The sequence below is a fragment of the Heterodontus francisci genome, chromosome 17 (genome assembly GCF_036365525.1).
Source record: "Heterodontus francisci isolate sHetFra1 chromosome 17, sHetFra1.hap1, whole genome shotgun sequence".
In the NCBI taxonomy this organism is placed as follows: domain Eukaryota; kingdom Metazoa; phylum Chordata; class Chondrichthyes; order Heterodontiformes; family Heterodontidae; genus Heterodontus; species Heterodontus francisci.
In genome coordinates, this window is record NC_090387.1 from 86,371,167 (window position 1) to 86,390,465 (window position 19,299).

Sequence of the window (19,299 nt, forward strand, 5' to 3'; positions counted from 1 at the left end):
CAGGATGTCAGAAATGCTCCATCCATCAATATTGGCGACCACGCTCTGGAAGTGGTTCAAGAGTTCACCTACCTAGGCTCAACTATCACCAGTAACCTGTCTCTAGATGCAGAAATCAACAAGCGCATGGGTAAGGCTTCCACTGCTATGTTCAGACTGGCCAAGAGAGTGTGGGAAAATGGCGCACTGACACGGAACACAAAAGTCCGAGTGTATCAGGCCTGTGTCCTCAGTACCTTGCTCTACGGCAGCGAGGCCTGGACAACGTATGCCAGCCAAGAGCGACGTCTCAATTCATTCCATCTTCGCTGCCTTCGGAGAATACTTGGCATCAGGTGGCAGGACTATATCTCCAACACAGAAGTCCTTGAAGCGGCCAACATCCCCAGCTTATACACACTACTGAGTCAGCGGCGCTTGAGATGGCTTGGCCATGTGAGCCGCATGGAAGATGGCAGGATCCCCAAAGACGCATTGTACAGCGAGCTCGCCACTGGTATCAGACCCACCGGCCGTCCATGTCTCCGTTATAAAGACGTCTGCAAACGCGACATGAAATCGTGTGACATTGATCACAAGTCGTGGGAGTCAGTTGCCAGCATTCGCCAGAGCTGGCGGGCAGCCATAAAGACAGGGCTAAATTGTGGCGAGTCGAAGAGACTTAGTAGTTGGCAGGAAAAAAGACAGAGGCGCAAGGGGAGAGCCAACTGTGCAACAGCCCCAACAAACAAATTTCTCTGCAGCACCTGTGGAAGAGCCTGTCACTCCAGAATTGGCCTTTATAGCCACTCCAGGCGCTGCTTCACAAACCACTGACCACCTCCAGGCGCGTATCCATTGTCTCTCGAGATAAGGAGGCCCAAAAAAAGAAGAAGTATAAATTGGTCAGCACAGACTTGGTGGGCCGAAGGGCCTGTTTCAGTGCTGTATCACTAAATAAATAAAACATCTCCGCTTCAATACAGGAAAAGAGAGAGTACAGGAGAAAAACACACTTCTTATTCTTTTCATGAATTGATGATGTCATTTTGTACTAGCAAGCTGGCTTTTATAATATCACATTGTCGTGAAGTGACAACATTGTTAAAGATGACTTCAGAACAGCAGTGGCCCATTTGGCTCATTGAGCAGGCGCTGACATTTTTAATGACTCTGACAATTCTATCTGATTCCAAACCCCTACCATTTCTCATATTACTTTATATACTTTCCTAGTAAGTAGGTATCTCCCTTTTAAACACTTCAGTTTGCATCTGTAGCCTTCTGAAGTAGTATGCTCCATATTCTCACATCACTTTGAAGAAGTTTTTCCCGAATTCACTTTTAACTGCTTGAAATTGATTTTGAAGATGACAACACCTTATTCTAGATTCTCTGATTAGAAGGAGGATTTGTTTCATATCTACCCTGTAGCTCGCCTCCATTATTTTACATACCACTTTTATCTTGCACAAAGGCTTGAGGGAAAAGAAAATATTAGATTTGGTTCAGGTATCCTGGAAGTCAGTTGAATGATGCATTTTTTTAAGCAAATCAGATATGCCTGACGCCCTTTTGTCTATCTGTACCCTACACTTGCCTTTGCACAGTTTACTTCTGTGGGTAGGTTGGGAGTATTCTAGAGCCTCCCCCAATATCACTGCTTGAGTTGCAGATGAGTGGTAGAGTGTGCGTTGGATAAATGTTGCTAATTCACTTCCATCTGAAACTGCATAGCTCAGATACCGCAGTGCCAGCTCCTATAGCACAAGAGCTGCCAAAGGTCCATTCCCATTAGATCATTAGAGATTAGAAGGGCAAGATGGATTGGTGAAGAAGGAGACAGAGTAGTTCTTGAACAAATGGAGAGCGAACAATTGGTGAGATAAGTTTGTTAAGGCTGGACAGGTTGAATGTTGGTTTGCTGGGATTTTAATCATCACAATCTGGTTACGAGTACTGCAGGAGCCTCCTATCACAGCTGCCAGGTGGCCTATCACGTTACTTTTCGCCGAGTTCACAGAAATAATCAATAAACACAAGCTGCCACAGCTACAAGGTGATGCTTATAAATGTTTTATTCAACAAGATCTGATAGAGTTAAAAATTGATGCATATCAATGCTTTGGTTCTCTAGGTCGTGAAACCCGCTTGCCCCTCCGTATCAAGTGCGAAGGTTTGGGCCCCAAGCTGATCCTGAACATTGACCAGATTGAAATAGGAGACATCTTTGTTAGCTCAAAACATATTTATGAGGTAGGTTATATAACTACTTTCTTTAAATCTATAAAATTGGCTCAAAGGCTTTTCTGAAACCATTAGGATACATTATCAGTCTAAATGAAAAACTCAGTTATGGAAATTCATGGACCAAACAATTATTGACCAGTTAATTAGGTTATGTTCCAGGCCAGGCTGTTTTTCATTTACCTAGTGTCATGCAGACCCCCACCTGCCAAGAATGAGGCATATTAATTTTGTCATGTGAACATTGATTTTAAACTGTTGCTGGAGTGAAGAAAGGACTTGCTAAAAAAAAATCACCAGACACTTGGCTGGAAAAACATTTGCATACCAACAGACAGTGCTTTGAGAGACAAAGGACTATTCCCCGGTCCACTTAACCCAAAATGGGCTGTGATCACCAGACATTGTAGGTGAGGACACTCACATTCCAGCATGACTGCTAAAATGGCAGAATCCACAAACAGGAGTGGTCAAACCAGCTAGTCACATGACTACACAAACAAGAAGTGCTGGAAATATTCAGAGTTCTGCTGAAATGTTAACACAGTTCTGATGAAGGGTCACTGACCTGAAATGTTAACACAGTTCTGATGAAGGGTCACTGACCTGAAATGTTAACACAGTTCTGATGAAGGGTCACTGACCTGAAACGTTAAACAGTTCTGATGAAGGGTCACGTACCTGAAACGTTAAACAGTTCTGATGAAGGGTCACTGACCTGAAACGTTAAATAGTTCTGATGAAGGGTCACTGACCTGAAACGTTAAATAGTTCTGATGAAGGGTCACTGACCTGAAACGTTAAATAGTTCTGATGAAGGGTCACTGACCTGAAACGTTAAACAGTTCTGATGAAGGGTCACGTATCTGAAACGTTAACGCAGTTCTGATGAAGGGTCATTGACCTGAAACGTTAATACAGTTCTGATGCCTTAGAATTGGAAAGCGTTGTACAAGGATTCACTGAAAACACGGTGTTTTTTAAAAATTAAACCCGACTACAGTTAAACCAGGCAAAGGCTAAGAGGGAACCCGTAGACCCCTCTCACCTGGTCATAACACTGTCCATCTATCTATCATACCATGGCAGTTTCATTTTTAATTCTGTATGTACCCTGTGCTGCTGAGATTGAAATGTCTGAAAAAACTAATTGAACTGTCCATCTGCTTTCTGTCTGTAGTAGTCTGAAATCGCTTGCACATTTAAGTGATGAATTGACTTTAAAATTTGATTCAGTGTAGGTGATGTAACGTTTCTTAAAATAAGAAATGGAACTGTGGTGGGTCAGAGACTGGATTTTCACCTTTAGGACCTGGTTTCAAATCTAGTCCAGGCTGTTCTGCCTGCTGGCTTTAATGGGCTTATGTGAAATGAGTTTGGGCAGTCTCCAGTGGTTCAGCCCTAAGCTGCCCTTAGATTGGAAAAGTTTTTTTCATTCACAGGATGTAGGCATCACTGGCAAGGCCAGCATTTATTTCCAGTCCCTATTTGCTGTTGAGAAGGTGATGGGGAGCCACCTTCTTGACAACTGAGTGGTTTGCTAGGTCATTTCAGGGGACGGTTAAGAGTCAACCACATTGTTGTGGTCTATAGTCACATCCCAGATGTGGATGGCAGATTTCCTTCTCTAAAGCACATGAGTAAACCAAATGGGTGTTCACAACAATCCATTGGTTTCATGGTCACCATTACTGACAATAGCTTTTTGTTTGTCCAGATTTATTTAATTAACTGAATTAAAATTCCCCAGTTGCTATAGTGGGAGTTGAACTCATGCTTCCAGATCATTAGTCTAGGCCTCTGGTTTACTTCCGAAGAAGGGTCACTGACCCGAAACGTTAACTCTGCTTCTCTTTCCACAGATGCTGCCAGACCTGCTGAGTGGTTCCAGCATTTCTTGTTTTTACCTCTGGTTTACTAGTCCAGCAGCATAACCACTATGTTATTGTTCCATGCTAAAATGCCAATCTCACTCAGGGATCACAGGGCTGCAGGTGCGGCAACTCGAAATGCACTGTACTGGTTCAGTAATAAGTGCTCTTCTGAGATTGGGGCTGGGTCTTATTACTGAGACCCAGTAGAGCGAGTCTCACTTTGCATCAAACCATACTGTGGCTAGCCTGGGATCCGACTAACATGCTTCACCTTGTTCAGAGTAAAAAGAAAATAATGCAAATATCAGGAATCTGAAATAAAAACTGAAAGTGCTGGAAATATACAGCACCTTACAGAAAGAGAAGTTAATCTGCCTTTTCTCTTTACAAATGCTGTTTGGACCTGCTATACATTTCCAACATTTTCTGGTTAACTCGTGTTGTTGCTGCCTGTGATAGGCTTCCTTTAGGAAATGTTCAGTAACATCCCATTTGTCTTGTTGCTGTACATCACAGAACTATAGAGGTTTACATAGCACAAGGTGGCAATTTGCCCACAATACCTGTGCTGTTTTGAAAGAATTCCCACTGCCCTGTTTACTCCCCAGAGTCATGTATGTTTCTGTGCTTCAAAGATTTATAACACCTTCCCTTAAATGCTGCAATTGTCTCTGCCTCAACCATGCCATGTAAAGTCCGAGCATTCTACATACAGGTCCCCTCACAGGCCATACTTCTGGCATTTTCCTGGTTCCATAGGGGACATAAGCAACTTTAGCCAATCTGCTCGCACAGCCCAACATTTTGTTGGCCCTTTTTATGGCTTCATCTAATTGCCTTTGCAGTTTCTGGGGCTTATTTATTTGAGCCCCCAGGTCTCTCATTATCCCAGTCCCTTCAGTGGTTTTTCATTCCTTGTTTATCTTCCCAAAACATATTACCTCACAGATTAAAATGCATTGACATCTGTCTGCCCCTTCCACTAACCTGTCAATGTTTTCCTAAAGTAATTTACAATCTTCCTTGCTATTTGCCAAACTGCTTACCTTTACATTGTCAGCATTTTTTTTATTTGACTCCCAAAATTATCAGCAACGGTTTGACTTTATTCAGCTGTTTTCAAATGACAAACTTTAAACTTGTTTAAAAAGAAATCATACCTCATTATGGCTGGATTTTTACGCCGCCCCATTGGGCGGATGGTGGCGTTGGGGCGACAGGCTCCGGGAGGCCTACCCACCCCGATTCCACCTCCGAACAAGTTTACGGTGGTCAGGCGGGGGGTGGGGGGGGGTGGTAAACAGCCCGCTGCCCAAGGCCAATCAAGACCCTGAAGTGGCCACTTAACTGCCACCTCTACGGCTATTTTACCCGTGGCAAGTGGGTGTGCTGGGGACGTGAAAGGCCGCGCAGCAATAGCTGCTGGCCTTTCCGCGCCCTGGGTTGGGGGGGGGGGTGCATGGCAGTCGGGCACAGGGTGCCCAATTGAGGGTCACCCCTGCCTCCCAACCCACCCCGGGACCCCAGATGCCTTCCCCCCCACAAATGACCACTCCAGCCTCACCAGGGAAGGACCGATCCCCCTGGAGAGATATGCCCCTACTTACCTTCCCTCCTCGATCCATGGCGTCGGCTGGGCTGCAGTCCCAGCAGTGGCCACCATTCCCGGTGGCGCTGCTGGGACTAAGAGCTGCCAGCCCGCTGATTGGGACTATTAAAGCCTGGGGATCCGTAAAATAAGGGACGGATCCCCAGGCTAGGCAGAAGCAGGTTCGCCATCGACTTTCACGTCGGAGTCCGGCTCCCATCCATTCACCGTAAAAGTCTGACCTATGTGTCTGAGTCTGCTATTGTACCTGATTAATCACTTGATTGAATAGCAGTGATCGATTAACCTTTTATTGTGTTACCACTTTACATGTGATCTGGCAATGCTAAAATATATGCATGTTAATTTGTAGACGCTAAGCTGATTCAGCATGTTTGTTCCATACAGTTTATTCTTAATGCTTTTTCACATTGCCAGATATTAAGACAATAAAAGTTTGATCTGTACTTGCTATTTGATGAAGTAATTGATCATTAGCATACACAAGGAAGACTTTATCAGTTAAAGGGTGGCTTCCCAATGGCTGTAATCTGGGCACAACCGATGTGATAAAGGTCATACATACCTTACCTTCGTTCATGATGCGCCTTGTGATTTTTCCGATTGGAAAGAAGCCTTAGCCCCTTTCTCAGAAAAGAAGAAGAATCTCATTGCATCCTCATGATGTCCCAAAGTCCCAAAGCAATAAAGGCCAGCGTGCCATTTGTCTTCCTAATTGCTTGCTGTACCTGCATGCGACCTTTCTGCGTTCCTTGTACAAGTACTGTCAAGTCTCTTTGAACATCAACACTTACAAGTTTCACATGTTTTAAAAAAAATTCTGCTTTTCTATTCTTACGATCAAAGTGAATAACTTCACACTTCCCTGCATTATACTCCATCTGCCATCTTGTTGCCGACTCACTTAACCTGTCTATATCTCTTTGCAGCATCTGTGTCCTCCCCACAGCTTACCTTTCCACTTAGCTTTGTATCATCAGCAAACTTAGATACATTACTCTCTGTCTCTTCATCTAAGCCATTGATATAGATTGTAAATAGCTGAGTCCCCAGCACTGATCCTTGCGGCACTCCACTAGACATTGCCTGCCGACTTGAAAATGCCCTGTTTATGCCCATCTTTGCTTCCTGTCTGTTAACCAATCCTCTATCCATGCTAATATATTACCCCAAACTCCATGAGTCCTTATCTTCTGTGTGGCACCTTAATTGAATACCTTTTGGAAATCCATCTACTGGTTCCCCTCTACCCTACTAGTTACATCCTCAAAAAATTCTAATAAATTTGTCAAACAGGATTTCCCTTTAGTAAAATCATGTTGACTTGTTCTAATCATACTGTGCTTTTCTAAGTGCATTGTTAAGACTTCCTTAATAATAGATTCCATCATTTTCCCAACAACTGATGTTAGGCTAACTGGCCTGTAGTTCACTGTTTTCTCTCTCCCTCCTTTTTTGAAAAATGGTGTAACATTTACCAGCTTCCAATCTGATGGGACCACTCTGGAATGGAAGGAAGTTTGGAAAATCATAGCTAACTCAAGCAGTATCTCTGCAGCTATCTCTTTTAGAACACAGGTTGTCGGCCATCAGGTCCCAGGGATTTGTTGGATTTTAGTCCCTTAATTTTCTCCAAGACTTTTCTTCTGCTGATATTAATTTTCTAACTTTTTAGCCCCTAGTATACAGTCTGTAATTTGTGTCTTCTACTGTAAAGACAGACACAAAATATTTGTTCAATGCCTCTGCCATTTCCTCATTCCCCGTGATAATTTCTTCTGTCTCTGCTTCTAAGGGACCAACATTTTCTTGAGCTACTCTCTCCTTTTTATATGCCTTTAAAAGCTCTTACAATCTGTTTATATATTATTGGCTAGTTTACTCTCGTTCTATTTTTTCCCTGTTTTTTCAACTTTTTGGTGGTCCTTTGCTCGTTTCTAAAACACTCCCAATCCTCAGACTTGCTACTCTTTTTTGCAACATTGTAAGCCTCTTTTAATCTTCAACTATCTTTAACTTCCTGAATGAGCCACGGATGGGTCTTTCTTGCTGAGTTTTTGTTTTGCAATGAAATGTATTTTTGTTGAACATTTTGAATTATTTCTTTAAATGTTTCCCACTGTTCATTTAGCACCATACCTTTTAGTCTATTTGCCCAATTTACCTTAGCCAATTCTCCCCCATACCTACGTAATTGGCTTTGTTTAAGTTTAAGATTCTTGTTTGTGATTGGTGTATGTCACTTTCAAATTTAACATGGAATTCAATTGTATTACGATCACTATTTCTCAGTGGATCTTTAACTATGGCATTACTAATTAACCTTGCTTCATTGCACAATACGAGATCTAAGATATCTTTATCCCTAGTCAATTCCACAACGTATTGTTCCAAGAAACTGTTACAAGAACATTCTACAAGCCCATCTTCTAGACCACTCTTGCCAATGTCATTGTCCCAGTCTATCTGAAGATTAAATTCCCCCACAATTATTACATTGCCCTTGTTGCAAGCTCAAATAATTTCTTGTTTACTGCTCTGTCTAATGGTATAACTACAGTTAGGGAACCTCTAAATTACTCCTACCAGTGTCTTCTGATTCTTGCTATTCTTAATTTCCACCCATACTGATTCTACTTCAAGATCTTCTGAGGCCAGATCCTTTCTCATTAATGCCCTTAGGCCATCCTTTACTATCAGGGTTACCCCTACTCCTTTGCCATTCTGTCTGTCTTTCCATAATATTGTGTATCCTAGAATATTTATTTCCCAACCTTGATCACCTTGTAATCATGTCTCTGTAATGGCAATTAGATCTAAATGTTTAACCTCTATTTGTGCCACTAGTTTATCTATTTGATTGCAGATGCTTTGCGCATTCAGATAAAGAACTTTGAATTCCAATTTTTTATTTTGATTCCCTGCATTGACCTTATTTGCTGATGTAAAATGTTTGATAAACTCTATGTCCCTTCCTGTCCCATTCTGCTTGGCTTTACCCACAATGCTATACTATTCAGATACCTCAACCTTTCCCTTTGGATTTCTAAATCTCCCTTCATCTGAATTCTCCTCTCCTTCTGTTAGTTCACACCCTCTAGCCTTATCTGCTGGTGTACTCAGGTTTATATGCTCTGTCCCTTCCTGCCACACTCTGATTATCATTACCCTTATTGCTTTCTTGCTCTCTTGCCTTCTCTTCTCTCTTTAAATTATCACATCTTCCCTCACTTGATCACTCGCCCCCAGTATTTAGTTTAAAGCCCTAGTTATATGAATTGCAAGAACACTGGTCCCAGCACGCTTCAGGTGAAGACTGTCCCAATGGTACAGCTCTCACTTTCCCCAGTACTGGTGACCCATGAATCGAAACTGATTACTCCCACACCAATCTTTGAGCCACAGATTATTACCTTTGAGATTCTGCTTTTTAATTTAGTCCCTAGCTGCTCATACTCATTCTGCAGAGCCTCTTTCCGCGTCCTCTCTGTCATTGGTACCCACTTGGACCACTGGATCCTCTCCCTCTCACTGTAAGTTCCTCTCCAGCCCTGAGCAGCTGTCCAAAACCCTGGCACCAGGCAGGCAACACAGCCTTCTAGGGGGATAGCTCTTGGCTATCCCCCTACTACCACTACATTTCCATTTACTCCCCCCGCTTGAATGGCTTCCTATACCATGGTGCCACGGTCAGTTCGCCCATCCACCCTGCAGCCCCTGCTCTCATCCATACAAGCTGAAAGAACCTCAAACCTGTTGGACAATTATAAGGACTGAGGCTGCTTCACTTCTGCATTCTCAATTCCCTTGCCTGCCTCACTCGCAGTCACACCCTTCTGTTCCTGACCACTGACCAAATCAGAAGACTCTATCCTAAGGGTTGTGACTGCCTTCTGGAACAAAGTGTCCAGGTAACTTTCTCCCTCCCTGATGCATTGCAGTGTCTGTAGCTCGGCCTCCAGCTCATTGGCTGAGCTGAAGCTCCTTGAGCCACCGATACTTACTGCAAACGTGTTTGCAGTGGATCACACTGGCGTCCACCAGCTCTCTCATACTGCAGTCACAACACATCACTTGCCCTCCCATCTTTATGTGTTAATTATTTATTTTTCTTTATTTTTAATTAATAAACCCCATGGCAGCAACTAAGCCCCCCTACTAATAAGCTTTATTACTGCTGGTAAACCTTACTACTGCTAATAAAACCTTATAAATAAATTACCTGAGTCTCAGAAGATTCTTATTTTAATTATTTCAATTACTGTTATCCTAACCCCAATTAAAACTCCTTAGTTAAGATAAGAGAAAAAGAGAAAATGTTCACCAGCCAATCACTTACCTTCTTTGCTGAAACGTCACAAGTCAATTCCTTTTTCCTCTCTGCACCAAATTCCTATCTTCACACTCTGACTACATCTCACTCAGGCAAGGTCTCCTCTCCATGCCCTCTGGTTCATTGCACCCATAATGCAGCCATGGTCACTAGCTGAACATTGGTACAATGAAGTTTATGCATCAACTGTTGGCATCTACTCAGCTGTATTCCATACTCTTGTTGAGCAGATCTTATCCCCATCTACCCATTGCACAAATAATGTTCCCCCCCCCACCCCATCCCATTAACAAATGTGCTTGTTATATTTTTAAGTTCTACCTAGTTATTTCTTTCATGATATGTACCGAAGACCATTTTTGCAATGTGTCCTTGCCCCCGCGCCCCCCACCCCTCCATGAACCAGAGGATAATTTTATACCCATAATATCTGCTGATACAGCATCAAACAGAAACCCCTTGTTGCTGTATTTAGCTTTTTAGAAATGACACCAGTGCCTTGTGAACTCCTGTTGGATGAATAAGAGTACGTTTACCAGGCTGTGAACTATGGAACAAATTTATTTTACTACTTTAACAACTCAAAAGTCTCAGACCAAGTGGCACCCTGTTCGAGTCACAGTATCCTTCCTGAGGTGGGAGGACCAAAATTGGACACTGTACTCCCGATCCAGTCATACCAGAAGTTTATATAACTCAACTATTGTATTCCTAATTTTGTAGTGAATCATTTTAGCAGTAGAGCCCAGTACCCTGTTTGGTTTAAGAACGAGCAGGATAGCTAGTATAAGCTCTAGTCTGGGGCAGGCCAACTACTTGATCCTTACCTGCTCCCTTTATTTCTGCTTACTGTCAAATCTCCAGGGCCACCTCTTCATTGGGAACTAGAAGTTGTAGGTTATGAGGCTGTCCTCTAGGTGCTCTCCCTGTTGTTATGGGCTGTATGTCCAAGCATTGTGTGATTGCATGCATTATGCAGCTAATTAGAGTAGAATGGGGGAAATTAATTTAAGGATGTAGGAATACTTTAGGAAAAATTTGCTAGTGCCAAGTGTACCCTGCTTCAGAGAGATACAGCACTGAAACAGGCCCTTCGGCCCACCAAGTCCGCGCCGACCATCAACCACCCATTTGTACTAGTCCTACATTAATCACATTTTTCCCTCTCACATCCCCACCTTCCCTCAATTTTCCTACCACTTACCTACATTAGGGGCAATTTTTTTACAATGGCCAATTTACCTATCAACCCGCAAGTCTTTGGCATGTGGGAGGAAACCGGAGCACTCGGAGGAAACCCACGCAGTCACAGGGAGAACTTGCAAACTCCGCACAGGCAGTACCCAGAACCGAACCCAGGTCACTGGAGCTGTGGCACTAACCACTATGCATGATGGGCATTCATGGGAGGCATTCAACATCTTCTAAGGCAGTTAAAGTCTGAAGTAACTCTATATGGCACATTTTCTTGATACACCACATCAATATAAGATAATGGTGGGTTAGTCTATCTTGGCTGAACTAGAGAGGTCATTTGACGTTTTGCAGAATTCATAGCATGTCTGCTGAAATGTGCTCATCTTATTCAGGTCAATCTTCTGCCATTTATATTGAGCAGCTCCTGAGAAGTCGGTGTCAATTCATGAGGTACCACACCTCCCCTGACACACTACTCCCAATAAAATTTCTGTTGCCCAGCCAGGAAAACTGAGAAACCTAAGGTATGTATGCCCAGAAACAGGCATTGCTGAATTCTGTTCATCCTTTTGTTCCCAGTATGGTGACAAAATGGAGTGCCCTTGTAAAATTTGCAGGCCTTAAAATTCTGCTGCAGCAAACAATTTGCTTTCCATCAGAGGCTTATTAACACAGGGCCCTCATCCAATGATAGGCATTATTTGAACTTGTCCAATCAGAGGCATCATTCACACAGAGAGATGGTCCAATCAGATGTGTTATTCACACTGGGAGCTCACCCAAATAGAGATGTTGCTCAGACAATGAGCTCACCCAATCAGAGACATTATTCAAACTGGAAACTCACACAATCAGATTATTCATGCAGGTTACAGTAGCATAGTGGTTATATTAAGAGACCAATGATCTGGAGACTTGAATTCAAATCTCACCACTGCAACTGGGGAATTTGAATTAATTTATAAAATGTGAAATAAAAAGCTCGTCTCAGTGATGGTGGCCATGAAACTACCAGATTGTTGTAAAAACCCATCTGGTTCACAACTGTCCTTTACGGAAGGAGATTTGCTATCCTTATCTGGCCTCTGGCGATTGTGTGACTAGAGAGCCCTTGGTCTAAAATAGCCTAGCAAGCCACTCAACTGTATCAAACCACCATGAAAAACAATATGAATAAAACTGGATTGACCATCCAGCATCGACCCAGGCACTGGACACTACAAATGCACACCCAGCCCAATCAGCTCTGCTAAATCCTCCTTACTAACAACTGAATCATAGAAATTTACAGCACGGAAGGAGGCCATTTAGCCCATCATGTCTGCGCCATCCGACAATTAGCTATCCAGCCTAATCTCACTTTCCAGCTCTTGGTCCGCAGCCTCATAGATATGCACTTAAAATGCTGTAACCTAAGTTATTTTTAAATGTTAAGAGGGCTTCTGCCTTTATCACCATTTCAGGCAATGAATTCCAGATCCCCACCACCCTCTGGGTGAAAATATTCCTCTATAATCTCCTCTAAACCTCCTACCTCTTACCCTAAATCTATGCCCCTTGGTTATGGACCACTCAACCAAGGGGAATAGGACTTTCCTATCCACTCTATCCAGATCCCTCATAATTTTATATACTTCAATTTGGTCTCCCCTCAGCCTCCTCTGTTCCAAAGAAAAAAATCCCTATCCTATCCAATATTTCCTCATAGCTATAATTTTCCAGTCCAGGCAACATCCTCGTAAATTTCCTCTGTACCCTCTCGAGTGCAATCACTTCTTTCCTCTAGTGCAGTGAACAGAAATGCTGGCAGTACTCCAGCTAAAGCCTAACTAGTGTTTTATACAGTTCCATAATAACCTCCCAGCTCTTATATTCTGCACTTTGGCTAAGAAAGGCAAGTATCCCATAAGCCTTCTTGACCACCTTTCCTACCTTTGCAGCCACCTTCGAGATCTGCGGACGTGCACTCCAAGATCCCTCTGTTTCTCTACACTTCTCAGTATCTTATCATTTATTGTGTATTCCCTTTCCTTGTTAGCCTTCCCCAAATGCATTACCTCACACTTTGCTGGTTTGAACTCCATTTGCCACTGTTCGGCTCACCTGACTTGCCCATTGATATCTTCCTGCAGTCTACAGCTTAATTGGGAAAGCTGTCCTACAGACTAATCAAGCATCAGCCATACTCATGAACATAGTCATACCCACAAAATATACCTTTCATCCATCATCCATACTCTTCTATCATTATCCCTGTGTATGCCCTTTCCCACTGGCAGTACAGACCTACCAAATGTGGCAGCACAGTGGTATATGGACGGAGTGATCTGGGAGTGCTCAACATTGACTTCGGACCCCATGAAGTCACCAGTATCATGTAAAATAAGGGCAAGGAATGCACATAGTGTGAAGACGGAGGTTTGGTGAGTGAGGGGGTTTGGTGAGTGAGGGAGTTTGGTGAGTGAGGGGAACTATAACTTAATAAAAAATAAGTTTAATTTAATTAACACAATAAAGATGGCATGACAGGTGAAGTGTTGCGTCTGTAGCATGTGGGAGCTCCTGCATGCCATGGCAATCCATGGCAGCCGCATCTGTTGTAAGTGTCTGTGGCTTGAGGAGCTTTGGCTCAGAGTTAATGAGCTGCAGGCCAAGCTGCAGATATTGTGATGCATCAGGGAGGGGGAAAGTTACCCGGACACTTAGTTTCAGAAGGCAGTCACACCCCTTAGTCAGTGGTCAGGGACAGGAGGGTGTGACTGTGAGTGAGGCAGGTAAGGGAATCGAGAAAGCAGAAGTGGAGGAGCCTCAGCCCTTGCAATTGAGCAAGAAGTTTGAGGTCCTTGCGGCTTGTATGGACAAGAACGAGGGCTGTAGTGTGGATGAGCAGACTGACCATGGCATCGTGGTACAGGAAGCCATTCATGTGGGGGGAAATTGAAAGGAATGTAGTGGTAGTAAGGGACAGTATAGTCAAGGGATAGACACAGTTCTCTGCGGCCAAGAGCGGGAGTCCAGAAGACTGTGTTGTCCTCATGGTGTCAGGATCAGGACATCTGCTCAGGGCTGGAGAGGAACTTGCAGTGAGAGGGTGAGTATCCAGTGGTCATGGTACCAATGACATAGATCGGACTAAGAAAGAGGTTCTACATGGGGAGCTAGGCACTAAATTCTTAAGCAGAACCTCAAAGATAATAATCTCTGGATTATTATCTGAGCCATGTGCAAATTGGCATAGGATAAATAAGATTAGAGAGATGAATGCATACTCAAAGACTGGGGTGGAAGAAGAGGATTCCGGTTTGTGGGGAACAAGCAGCAGTACTGGGGAAAGTGGGGGCTGTACCGTTCGGATTGACTTCACCTGAACCATGCTGGGACCAGTGTTCTAGCGAGTCATATAACTAGGGAAGTAGAGTGGGTTTTAAACTGAATAGAGGGGGGAAGGGATCATGTAGGGGAAGATTGAGTAAATTAAAGAGAAATGACAAGGCAATAGATCAAGAGAGGTAATGATGATCATAGTATGGCAGGAAGGGACAGTGATTGCAATTTTAAGGGTCTCCCAGCAGATAGGGCCAGAGTTTACATAAACAGTAAAAAAAACTTAATTAAATGCTGTGTATCTGAATGCCCGCAGCTTTCGCAATAAAACACGTGAATTGTCAGCTCAAATAGAACTTCATATGTATGACCTTCTTCTTTCTTTTTCTTTCTTTTGGGCCTCCTTATCTCGAGAGACAATGGATACGCGCCTGGAGGTGGTCAGTGGTTTGTGAAGCAGCGCCTGGAGTGGCTATAAAGGCCAATTCTGGAGTGACAGGCTCTTCCACAGGTGCTGCAGAGAAATTTGTTTGTTGGGGCTGTTGCACAGTTGGCTCTCCCCTTGCGCCTCTGTATTTTTTCCTGCCAACTACTAAGTCTCTTCGACTCGCCACAATTTAGCCCTGTCTTTATGGCTGCCCGCCAGCTCTGGCGAATGCTGGCAACTGACTCCCACGACTTGTGATCAATGTCACACGATTTCATGTCGCGTTTGCAGACGTCTTTATAACGGAGACATGGACGGCCGGTGGGTCTGATACCAGTGGCGAGCTCGCTGTACAATGTGTCTTTGGGGATCCTGCCATCTTCCATGCGGCTCACATGGCCAAGCCATCTCAAGCGCCGCTGACTCAGTAGTGTGTATAAGCTGGGGATGTTGGCCGCTTCAAGGACTTCTGTGTTGGAGATATAGTCCTGCCACCTGATGCCAAGTATTCTCCGAAGGCAGCGAAGATGGAATGAATTGAGACGTCGCTCTTGGCTGGCATACGTTGTCCAGGCCTCGCTGCCGTAGAGCAAGGTACTGAGGACACAGGCCTGATACACTCGGACGTTTGTGTTCCGTGTCAGTGCGCCATTTTCCCACACTCTCTTGGCCAGTCTGAACATAGCAGTGGAAGCCTTACCCATGCGCTTGTTGATTTCTGCATCTAGAGACAGGTGACTGGTGATAGTTGAGCCTAGGTAGGTGAACTCTTGAACCACTTCCAGAGCGTGGTCGCCAATATTGATGGATGGAGCATTTCTGACATCCTGCCCCATGATGTTCGTTTTCTTGAGGCTGATGGTTAGGCCAAATTCATTGCAGGCAGACGCAAACCTGTCGATGAGACTCTGCAGGCATTCTTCAGTGTGAGATGTTAAAGCAGCATCGTCAGCAAAGAGGAGTTCTCTGATGAGGACTTTCTGTACTTTGGACTTCGCTCTTAGACGGGCAAGGTTGAACAACCTGCCCCCTGATCTTGTGTGGAGGAAAATTCCTTCTTCAGAGGATTTGAACGCATGTGAAAGCAGCAGGGAGAAGAAAATCCCAAAAAGTGTGGGTGCGAGAACACAGCCCTGTTTCACACCACTCAGGATAGGAAAGGGCTCTGATGAGGAGCCACCATGTTGAATTGTGCCTTTCATATTGTCATGGAATGAGGTGATGATACTTAGTAGCTTTGGTGGACATCCGATCTTTTCTAGTAGTCTGAAGAGACCACGTCTGCTGACGAGGTCAAAGGCTTTGGTGAGATCAATGAAAGCAATGTAGAGGGGCATCTGTTGTTCACGGCATTTCTCCTGTATCTGACGAAGGGAGAACAGCATGTCAATAGTCGATCTATGTATGACCTGACAGCCATTAAAGAGACATGGCCACAAGGAAACCAAAGCTGGGACCTGAATATCCAAGGGTATGTGACATTCACGAAGGACAGGAAGCTGGGAATAGGCGGTGGGGAAGCTCTGTTAATTAAAGAGGGCATTAGTACTGATGTGAAAGATGGCCTTAGTTCTAAAAATCAAGATGTAGAATCAATTTGGGTGGAACTAAGAAACAGCAAGGGGCAGAAAACATTGGTGGGAGCTGTTTATAGGCCACCAAACAGCAGTGGTAATGTAAATCACAGTGTAAATCAGGAAATTAAAGGTGCGTGTAACAAGGGTAATACAGTAATCTTGGGGGATTTCAATCTACATATAGATTGGGTAAACTTTATTAGTACTGATGTTCTGGGTGGCGAATTCTTGGAATGTATGCAAGATGGTTTTCTCGGGCAGTACGTTGAGGAACCAACTAGGGAATGGACTATTTTAAATCTAGTAGTGTGCAATGAAAACATGCTAATTAATCTTGTTGTAAAGGAGCCTCTAGGAAAGAGTGACCATAGTGTGATAGAATTTTAAATTAAGTTTTAAAGTCATGTAGTTCAATCAGAAACTAAGGTCTTAAATCTAACCAAAGGAATCTGTGAAGGTATGAGGGGCAAATTGGCTATGGTGCATTGGGAAACTACGTTAAAAGGTATGATGGTAGACAGGCAATGGCTAACATTTAAAGAACTGATACATAGTTTACAACAAAAATACATTCCTTTAATGCACAAAAACCCAGCAAGGAAAGTGTTCCAACCATGGCTAATGTAAGAAATCAAGGATTGTATTAGAGCAAAGGAAGAGGCGTATAAAGTTGCTAAAAAAGTGGTAAACCTGAGGATTGGGAGCATTTTAGAATTCTGGAATACTAGGTCTAATGAAAGGAAAAATAGAATATGGGAGTAATCTAGTGAGAAACATAAAAACGGTATGTAAAGAGGAAAAGATTAGCAAAAACTAATGTGGGTCCATTACAAGCAGAGTCAGGAGAATTTATAATGGGGAATAAGGAAATGGCAGAGAAACTAAACAAATACTTTGTGTCTGTCTTCACGGAGGAAAACACAAAAAACCTCCCAGAAATAATGGAGAATCAAGGGACTAGTGTAAACAAGGACCTACAAGATATTAACATTAGTAAAAAAAAAAGTACGAGAGAAATTAAAGGGGCTTAAAGAAGATAAATCCCCTGGACCTGATGATCTACATCCAGAGTGTTGAAAGAGGTGTCTATGGAGATAGTAGATGCATTGGTGGTCATCTTTCAAAATTCTATAGACTCTGGAATGGCTCCTGCAGATTGGAAGGTAGCAAATGTAACCCCACTATTTAAGAAAGGAGGGAGAGAGAAAATGGGGAACTACAGACCTGTTAGTCTAACATCAGTCGTAAGGAAAATGTTAGAATCCAGAATAAAGGTTGTGATAATAGGACCCTTTGAAAATAATGGTAGGATTGGGCAGAGTCAACATGGATTTATGAAAGGGAAATCATGTTTAACAAACCTGTTGGAGTTTTTTGAGGATGTAACTATCAGAATAGATAAGGGGGAACCAGTGGTTGTGGTATATTTAGATTTTCAGAAAACTTTTGACAAGGTCCCACACAAGAGGTTAGTAAACAAAATTAGGGCACATGTGATTGAGAGAATATACTGGCATGGATTGAGAACTGGTTAATGGACAGAAAATAGAGAGTCGGAATAAATGTGTCATTTTCAGATTGACTAGTGGGGTACCGCAAGGATCGGTGCTTGGGCCCCAACTATTCACAATCTACATCTGTGATTTGGATGCAGGGATTAAATGTATATTTCCAAGTTTGCAGATGACACAAAACTAAGTGGAAGCGTGAGTTGTGAGGCAGATGCAAAGAGGCTTCAAGGGGATTTGGAGAGGGTAAGCGAGTGGGCAAAAAATTTGGCAGATGGAATACAATGTGGAGAAACGTGAGGTTATCCACTTTGGCCAGTAAAACAGAAATGCAGATTATTTCTTAAATGGTGAGAGGCTGTGAAGTTTTGAACTTCAAAGGGTCTTGGGCATCCTTGTTCATGAGTCATGAAAGCTAACATGCAGGTACAGCAAGCAATTAAGAAGGCAAATGGTATGTTGACCTTCATTACAAGGGGATTGAGTTTGGGAGTAAAGTTGACTTACTGCAATTATTTAGTGCCTTGCTGAGACCACACCTGGAGTATTGTGTGCAGTTTCGGTCTCTTTACTCAAGGAAAGATATACTTGCCATAGATGGAATGAAACGAACGTTCTCCAAACTAATTCTTAGGATGGAGGGATTGTAGTGTGAGGAAATATTAAATAGACTGGGCTTTTATTCACTGGAGTTTAGAAGAATGAGAGGTGATCTCATTCAAACGCACAAAATTCTTACAGGGCTCAACAGGGTAGATGCAAGAAGGATGTTTCCCCTAGCTGAGGAGTCCAGAACCAGGGACACAGTCCATTTAGGACTGAGATAAAGGGGAATTTCTTCACTCAGAGAGTGGTGAATCTTTTGAATTCTCTCCTCAGAGGACCATGGAGGCTCAGTCACTGAGTATGTTCAAGACTGAGATCGATAGATTTCTACACAATAAAAACATCAAGAGATATAGGGATAGTGCAGAAATACGGTGTTGAAGTAGAAGATCAGCCATGATCTCCTTGAATGGCAGAGCAGGTTTGACGTGCTGAATGGCCTACTCCTGCTCCTATTTCTTTTGTTCTTATTACCATCTACCATGCTCCTTCAGCTGATGGATCAGTACCTCTCCATGTTGAACATCAGGGGCACAGAATGTATTCTGGGAAGGGGACTTCAATGTTCATCACCAAGAGTGGTTCAGTAGCACCACTACTGACCCAGATAGCCTTGTC

At 43.3% G+C, this 19,299-nt stretch overlaps 1 protein-coding gene across 1 annotated transcript in view; it reads left to right on the forward strand.

Moving 5' to 3' along the window:
* Nucleotides 1-19,299, forward strand: part of hydin (HYDIN axonemal central pair apparatus protein) — a 1,234,740-nt gene that overhangs the window by 374,477 nt on the left and 840,964 nt on the right. The window contains exon 12 of the mRNA XM_068049816.1: nt 2,117-2,235. Coding sequence (XP_067905917.1) covers nt 2,117-2,235 — 119 coding nt within the window. The remainder of the gene's footprint in view (nt 1-2,116; nt 2,236-19,299) is intronic.